This window comes from Propithecus coquereli, unplaced genomic scaffold, assembly GCF_000956105.1.
Source record: "Propithecus coquereli isolate 6110/MARCELLA unplaced genomic scaffold, Pcoq_1.0 Scaffold125, whole genome shotgun sequence".
Classification (NCBI taxonomy): Eukaryota; Metazoa; Chordata; class Mammalia; order Primates; family Indriidae; genus Propithecus; species Propithecus coquereli.
Window position 1 is genome coordinate 8,982,765 of NW_012136636.1, and position 8,844 is coordinate 8,991,608.

At 52.1% G+C, this 8,844-nt stretch overlaps 1 protein-coding gene across 1 annotated transcript in view; it reads left to right on the forward strand.

The window, feature by feature from the left end:
• ATP11A (ATPase, class VI, type 11A) overlaps positions 1-3,398 on the forward strand; it is an 88,202-nt gene extending 84,804 nt beyond the window's left edge. Inside the window, exon 29 of the mRNA XM_012637928.1 lies at positions 3,200-3,398. Coding sequence (XP_012493382.1) covers positions 3,200-3,292 — 93 coding nt within the window. The 3' untranslated portion in view covers positions 3,293-3,398. The remainder of the gene's footprint in view (positions 1-3,199) is intronic.
• Positions 3,399-8,844: the final 5,446 nt, after the last annotated feature.

Genomic DNA, 8,844 nt, shown 5'->3' on the forward strand with positions numbered 1-8,844 from the left:
TCATTCTCCATGGGGCACTGGCTGGTGTTTGGGGTAGAAAACAGGTAGCCCTGCCTTGGGGTTGGCACTGCCCCGCCTACCCCATGCCCAGCACTTGGAAGGGGACCCTGGCCGTAGCCCTTCCTGGGGCTTTGAGGCTAGTTTAGACGGTGGAAGCCCCAGCCCCAGCCCTGGCACCGGCACCCCCCACACCTCCAGGAAACAAAACCTCCGGACAGAAAGACTCCTCAGCGACAGTGAGAACATCCACACACGATCCCACTGCACCTTGTCTAATCAAAGGGCTGTAGGACAGGAATGCTTTTGGGGTTGGAGGCCTCCCCTCCACCCGCAGGCAGGAGCAGGGACACAGGCGTCTCAGTGCCTCGAGACAGTCCCGCTAAAGGTCCCCGCCTGAGCAGGGTGCAGTTAAACTCTGCAGGTGTTAAGAGGACGTTTCGCTCAGGGCTCCCTGAGGCTCTCAGGGGCTACCACAGAACCTCTGGTCCCAGGATGGCATGTGGGACGGCGCCCTGCAGAGCCACTTTGGAAGTGCCAGGGAGGACCCCTCCTGTCCCACCTTCGCTTAGGAGTCCCTGTGTCTCTGTGTCCCCTGAGAGTCCAGCAGCCCTCGCTAGAAACCGACCAGAACCGAAGCCCAGGAGGTGTACAGCGGGGACGGCCGGGCCCTCCTGGGGGAGGAAGAGCCAATGCGTGCCAGGGTGTGGGAGCCTTTAACCAACTCACCACCTCTTTGTTTCTCTTTTCCTTCCTCGTTTCCCTTCGCCTTCCAACCTGCTTTGCCTAAATAACCGCCTTGTTCCCACGCCCGGGACTGGCAGGCTAAGAACCAGTGCCTTTCTGTGGAGCAGTCAACCATCTTTATGCTCTCTCAGACTTCCAGCAGTCTGAGTTTCTAACGGAACCAGGTGATGCTTCTCTGCCTTTTTGCATGTTTGGGACGATGGTCACAGGACAATAGAGGGCTGACATGTGTCACCCGGAGCGGCCGAATAACACGCTCTGGTGTCATTGGTTATAAGAGCCCCGTTAAGAAATGCCGTGACCGCTTGTCTCTTGAGGTCTACACAGCGGCTGTGGGCTGTGTTTTCTACCCGCAGCAACGTTTCTCTCTCGGTGCCCCTGAGAACACCAGGTCCCACCTGTGACGCCTCAGTGTCATGTCCCGCGGGCTCTCACGTCGCCAGGTCGGTCCTGTATACGAAGGTGTGGATGTTTGCGGTTCGTGAGTCACACGAGCCCTGCACAGTTCTCAGTGCACCCGGTTCTCCGCAGGCGGCGAAGACGAGTCGCGAGACCCCTCGCTACATGCTCCGCTCTGGGCGCCGCTTCTGCAGGTGGGGAAACAGCACGGCGGACGAGGGGTGTGCTCGGGGCCACACAGCACCGCAGGGAAGGCGGCCAGGCTCAGCCTCGCAACTGTACACAGAGAGGGGACAAAACTGTCCTGTCAAATGTTTTACCAAGTTCCCCTTTCACTTTTTTTAAAGAAAGACTTCATTGTTTTCAGAAAAGCTTCTAATTTCCTTTAAATGGCTGTAGAGTGTTCCTCGGCGACGTAGCACCATCTGCGGAGCACGGAGCATTTTTCTGAGGCAGCTGCTCAGGATCGAAGCCACCTCGCCCAGAGCCAAGATTTCAGAGGATGAGCGTTGTCTAGAGGTGGCGTTCTGCCTGCCTTTCAGCTGTTTGTTCGTGCACCTAAATGCCTCATTTGTGTAGCCTCAAGATTAGTGTGTTTGATGTTACTGTTTCACCAACGCAGCACAGGAAAATGCGTACCGCAAGAAAAAGGCCTGTTTTCCTTTTAACAAGAGTTCATCTTCTATGTATTTTAAACACTATTTTTAAACTGATAAGATGGTACGTTTTTTAAGTCCCAGTAAGTAATGGCAATCAAAATTTTTCTAATTTGGTGTCATCAGAATTTGTTAGAATAAATTATACAATTTCATCAATTTACGTACTTGAAAACATTTAGGATGAAATTATTAAGAACACTTGAATAAGTCACAAGAGGTCCTTAAGAAACTGATTAAATCATGCCCACTCTGGGCTAAAAAAAATATTGTAAATACTGATGCAGTTTGTGAAGAGCTGATCTGCTTCTGGATATATGCAGACAGACACTGGGCGCCAGCTGCTTGGAGAAGTCGCTGAGGTTTCCAGGGCCCTGATTCTGGCGTGACACCGCGGGCACGGCCAGCACCCACACCTTACCACAGGGTACCTGCTGCCAGCAGGCTCCCGGCACACACAAGGATTTGCTGTGTTGCTGCAAAACCACTTGGAGTTCTGCAAAACTTTGGAGGAATAAACATTTCATGAGTCCTTATGTTGAACATATTTTACTTCAAATGGATGGGGTTTTTCTTGTAACCTATTCCTATTTTTTTTAAAAAAGTCACAGGCATCAGGTATATTACATATATGTAACATATATGTTATATGTATGTGTACTTGCATCTCTGTCTGTCTACACTTCTATTCATATACATATTAATTCTACATCATGCTACCCTGAGTTTGGTTTAGCCTTGGCCTCACCGGACATTGGCCAGTTCACACCTGCAGTTGTGTGATTCAACCTTCTTCAGCTCTCAAAATTCCCTTGTTCCTTGCTACTGAGAAACTAGGAAGGCTCGACTGAAAAAATCTCAGTGCCCAGACGCCCGGCCCGCCCACCTGCAGCCCGTTGAGTGCATTGGCCTTAGGATGTGGGGCTGGTGGGGATGCTTCCACCTGGCAGGATGGGACAGCGGCTGTCCCTGGGGCACGCTGGCCACCTGTGCTGAGGAAGCTTGGGCCTGTGGCAGGACGTGTGGCTTTGGGATTCTGGAAGTGCCCAGTGGACCTTCCAGCTGACGGACCTTGAATGCCCTGCCTCTCCCATGGGGGCTGAAACCTGTTCCATGAACCCTGTGCCACCTGTTAGTCCTTGGGTGTAGGTTCTTCTTGGGAGCAGTCCTGTTAAGAAAGTGGACAATTGCCCGGTAGAGGCCCTGCCGCCCTTGCTGATGGGCAGCTCCATGAGAGCCCCGTGCAGAGTCCTGGCCGTGGGGCCACAGATGGTGCAGGTCAGTGCCATCATGGCCTGGGGCAGGGCCCAGGAACGTGCTTCTGGTGCAAGTGGGCACTGGCCCGACAGCCCCACTGCATCCTGCCACAGCCGTCTCAGTGTCTTTCCTCGTCCTTGCAGAAGAGCTTGCAACACAAGGCACCGGTTAGTGCCACACCGAGCAGCGACGGGCCACTTCTGAAGGACCTCTTACCACGGCCGGGGTGCGACTAGCTCGACGCTAGGTAACGGTATGGCCACTGCTGCGCTGGGTGCTCAGGCTGGTGTGCTGTGACTCTTTCAGACTGTTTTTCCTCCAAAGTTTTGCTGTGTTGTGCTGTTTTTGATAACTAAGTTTCATGATGAGAAAAGGACAAACTCTTTACACACATGCGCCTTTGCTGTCCCAGGTAAGTCATTGGCCTGAGGGTGACGTGCCCACATGTGGAGCACACTTCGAGCACACACATACGTGCACAGACACCCCCACACGCACGTACGGCCAGCACCCCTCAGACCAGGCATGCGCACGATACAGCCTGACTGGCTGTGTCCAGACAGGCTCCCGCCTGGTCCTTCGAGGGGGTTGCAGCTTCGCTTGGCAGGCTGTGGGCACAGATCCTGTTTTGAAATCTGAATTGGAATATGGCGTGGTTTGCACTGAACACGGGCCGCTGCGGGCATGGGTGTGAGTTCACTGTCTGCCAGCCGTGTCCCTGGAGATACGTGCGCCCGTGCGGTGTTGCTGACCCAGGCTCCCAGTCTGGCCAGACATTCTCGTGCCCCACACGGACCTGGCCCGCTGCCCCCGTCCAGTTAAATCTGACGGTGCTCCCAAGAGCTCTTGACCCCACGGGGCTATTCATAAGGATCCGTGCAGCCCGCCCATCTGTGGTGACATGAAAGGTAACAGGCAGGGACATGAGCGGGCGTGGTCAGTGCGACATTCATCACTCCCGGGAGCCCTGTCCCTCCTGCCCTGGGTGGTGGGTTAGCATTTCAAGTCCAAGGGTCTTTGGGGCCTGTGAGCATTCGCTGCACATCACAACAGTTGTGGGGAGAAGACTCGTGTGCACTGTCCATCCTTCACCCTTCCTGGCCCGCTCTGCTCTTCCCTGGGACCGTGACCGGTCACTTGAAGGCACCGTGAAAGACAGGTGCTTAACACCTGTGTGCAGAGTCACAGCGCCTCTGTGTGGCCTTTGTGGTGGGGGGGCCTGAGCCTGACCCCACCTGTCCTGCCCTGAAGATGAAGTCCGGTCACTCCTGCAGAAGCCGTGGCAGGTGCTGCCTCTGGAAGTGGCTCGGGTCAGTGTAGGTGCCCACGGAGCTTCCTGGGACTGACTGTGTCTCGTTCTCTCAACAGAACCCTGTGCACAGCGTTGGGACCGCATTTCAGAACTGACCCCTCTTGTCTCTCCACAGAGGCCCTGTCCCTCGGCCGCCCACCGGGGCCCCCACCCTCAGGAGGTGGCGTTCACGTTCTGGAAGAGCGAGGAATACGCCACGCTACCTCCCACCATGGGGCCTGCCCAGGACTCTTGTGGTTCCAGCCTGAGACGCAGCTGCCCTGGGTCCAGCCTGGAAATGCCAGTGTGATGGACGCTTCTCAGTCCCGGCCCTCACGAGCTGTGCTCCAAGTGTTGTGTGTGCGTGAGGTTCTCCTGGTCACCAGGAGGCGAAGGAGGGGTCACAGACCTTGCCCTTGGGCACAGCATGCTGGCTGTCACTCGTCCCAAGCCCAGCGGCCTCCCGGCCTTCAGCTCAACTTTGAAAGGGACTGAGGCTCTGCCCGGCCATCCTTCCTGCAGCTGTGGAGGCTGCCCCCGCCTGCATGTCTGCACCCTCCTCAGCGTCGCTGCCACCTGAAGAGAAGGGCTGGCCAGTGGCCCGTGGCTGCAACACAGGGACACTCCCCACTGTGGCGTCTAGCTCACACGTCACGCCTGCGCTGTCATAGAGCCTGGTGGAGCTGCCACTGTAATGCCTGTGGTGTGGGAGCAGCCAGAGCAGACCCGCAGGTGGTCATGTCCCTCCCCACAGACACATGGACTGGACTTCCTTGCTCATCTGAGACTCGGGTTTTCCCATGGGTCACGTCTAAGCCACCTGACCCCATGTGCTGGGGCTGTCTGAGGGTCTCCCTCCCCGTTCGACCGCTGCCACCGTGGAGAAAACCTCAATAAGGTTCAGCGAGGCTGCCCGGCTCAGGCTTCACAGCAGAAGTGCGGGGAGACCATCTGCCACACGTGACGACGGAGTCGCCAGTCGCTTCGCCCTGGGACCTGTTCGCTGCAGGGGTGTCAGGCAGGGTGATGGTTTGGGATGCTTGGCTGTGATGGGAAGACACCCTCTGTCTCCATGGAGAGGTGGCCACAGGGGTGGCGTTCACGTCTAGGAACCTGCATCCGGCTGACGGGGCAGCCCCAGGATGGCCGACAGGTTCTGATAAGCAGTGTCACCTGGAGACCGTGACCTGCAGCTTCACCACGCCTGGGTCTGTGTTTCCCACGGGGCTCTCTGTGTCTCGGGACTGTGTCCGGTGTGTATTTGGGGTGGGTCAGCAGTCAGAAGGCTGCTGTGTCATGAAGTTCCTGTCCCTTTCTGTGCCGCTGTCTCCGTTTCTGGAAGTGATCTCTTTGACGTAGCCTTAATGGTCTAAAGAAGACATTTCAGTGTGAGATTCAGACTCCAGACATTGAAACTGTTGCTTTCTGGAAGAGCATCAGCCAGACACCGACAGAAGGTCAGCGCCTCGCCCACAGCCAGACGTCCTGCCCTGAAGCCGGGGCTCCGGCGCTTGAGCTGGGTCCGTTTCTAAGGACTTGTAGTAGGCGTTTTTGGAAGTTCAGATTTCACCATTTGATTGTTTAATATTTCACTGAGAAAATATTTATTTGAAGAGGGGACAAATCGATAGCTGGAACCGTGAACACACTAGTTGGGGTATATCGAGGTGACGTACGAGCACCACACCAAAGATTAGGATGGTGAGTGCGGCTTAGCACAGACAAGGGGCCGCCCACACCCACTTGCCCCAGGGTCCCTGGCATCACCTCCGCCTGCGTGTGTTGCCGTGCTTGGCGCCCCGGCCCACGCTGACCCCACCAACAATGGTGTATGCGTTTTTACAGCCCTTTTTAAGAACCCAATGTGGGTATAAACGTAATACCTGTTGGGGGACAGATTCTCTGTATGTTCAGTTAACAAATTATTTGTAATGTATTTTTTTAGAAATCTTAAAATTGCCTTTGCACTGAAGTATTTTCATAGCTGTTTCTATCTCTTTTATTCATTTATTTGTTAACATATTGTCTAATTTTTAAAGTATGTTTTTAAAGCTTTCATTTTTAAGTTTATGAAATTTTGGGCCACTTCACATTTAAATTCTGGTGTGAGTTTTGGCTGAATGTTTCATTCTCATGAATGTGAATTTTCAGATCTGATTTTATTCTCCACATACACCTCTTTGTTTCATGGTTTCTGGGGCAGTGATTAGTTGAGCAGCATGTTTGGAATCCACTAATTTGCTATGGTTTTTCTTCGCGGTTTGCTATAATTTCATCAGCTTTTTTTTTTTAAAACTTAATCCCCAATGTGATTAGCTTTTTGGTTTTTGTTTTTAATGTCCATCCTTTAGCCTTAAAAATAGAAGATTCTTGCTTGACAGTTCAGTGAGCTGTACCCCAGTCCTGCTTGTGTGGAGACAGTACCATTTACCTCTGATGACACACGTCTCAGTGTCAAACTCACTAAACTTCACATGCTCCGAAATGTCTTTCTGAAAATTGTTTGGGCAATTATTAAATGAATATGCCTGATAGTTTGAAATGGACAAGTGGCACAAGATAGAAATAAAAATATTAGAACCACCTCAGTGAAGTGACATTTCAGATATGATTTAATGCAATTTTCCACCTCATAGATGTTAGTATTTACTTGCCTTAAACTAACTTTGAAGCAAGTAGTGTCAACGTTAAGCACTTTTCGTAGTTTTGAAACTCTCACTCGCTACTGCACATGTGGATAAACCGCCAGCTGTAATGCCCTGTCGTCAGGACGGGCGGTCCCTGATTCACACTGGGCGCCTGACGCAGACCGCCCCACACATGCGTGAGGGGCCTGCTGCATCCATGCTCCCTGGCTGTCAGCTCCACATTCGCTCATGCACACACCCGCACACACTCATGAAGCTCCTTCACACATACGCACATGCACACACGTGCACGTGCCATGTCCACACGCCACAAACTCACGTGTGCATGCTCCATGTCCTTCACGGCATCCTGCCTCCTTCAGGCCCTGTGAGGAGCCTCTGGTCGGGCGGGGGAGGTAGGGCTTCCCGGATCCCCATCCCGGGCCTCCATGGAATAAAGAGGTCCCTCCTGGCAGGACGCCCAGGTCTGTGCAGAGCAGGCCAGGGGCTGCTCTAGGGTGAGACTCGGCGCCCTGGATGAGGCCCCTTCCTCAAGGGGAGGTCCAGCTCCCCTGAGCTGAGCCCCGAGGTGAGGTGGCCACAGCAGTGTCTGGCCACCTGGGCAAGGGCATCCCTGGGACCCCAGTCAGCCTGTTCCTGAGTGTCTGAATGGATGGAGTGAGCAAGCTGGCCACAACACCCAGGGCCTGGCCCCCCTGCCATCCTGGGATGTGGTGCCGGCATCTTCAGGAGAAGGACCGGCAGGGTTTGGCTTGCTGGGGTGGTGTGGCTGTGACTATAGGCACGGCAGCTGCTCCGAGCTGCCGCACACAGGCCGGGTGTCCAGGGTGTCTGAAGGAGGCTCCCAGCCACGTTCCCTGAAACACAAAGTGCATGTGTTTTGCTCTGACTAGTGTTGAACTACTGCAACCACTTTCATTTCATCTTAAAATTATTATTTATTTGATGACTCGGTATAACAGTCTGGTATACAGGCCCTCGCATCCTATGTTGCTTTTCCAAGTTACCCATTTGATATTTTCAAAACAGGAAAAATATCAGTTGGCAAATGCAATCTTTTTTTAAGCTAGAGGTGGGTGAACAGGAATGAAAATCTTTCTGATACTGTGTCTATAAACAGCTTTAATGGAGGTGTGTTGGAAGCGTCAGGAAAGTGTCTACTTTTGCAGGAAAATATCTAAAGATCAGTTTATATAGCTTTATTTTTTACCTTATCAAAAGAATACAGAATTTTAATATGCATATATTGTCTGTGACTTAAAATTATGTGTCTGCATTACCATTTAAAATGTCTATTCATTGTGTAATATAATAGGAGAGAATCTTCAAAAATGTATTTAACATGAATGGTATCTGTAGTTGTCATTATCATACGTCCTGGAATTTATTTTTAAATTATTAAATATAGTAGGTGCATTTAACATAAGTCATCCTCCAAATAGCAATGTTTAACTGATAATTCATTAACCTGCTTTGAAAAATTAAATTGTGAATTAAACCAAATCTAACATTTCTGTAAAGTTTATTTTGTTTGCTTCTGTTTTTAACATTTATTTCTGTAGATAAACTATGACTTGGTAACATTAATTATATTGGACTTTTCCGTAGATTGTCTAAGAGACCTGAGTCTGCTTGCAGTAAAGAAACAAACCTGCTCCAGCTTCTTTATAAACAAATAAACTCACCTAACTGCACAAGCATTTCCCGCTAATACAAACCATGGGGTGAGAACACGGTCAAGTGTGTCTGTTTGGGGTGAACGTGAAGAGTCCTGTGTGGTGGGGTGGCCTCCCTGGCTTCCCGGAGCTGGGGGCAGGGGTGAGTCCCAGACACTGACTGCCCCACTCGG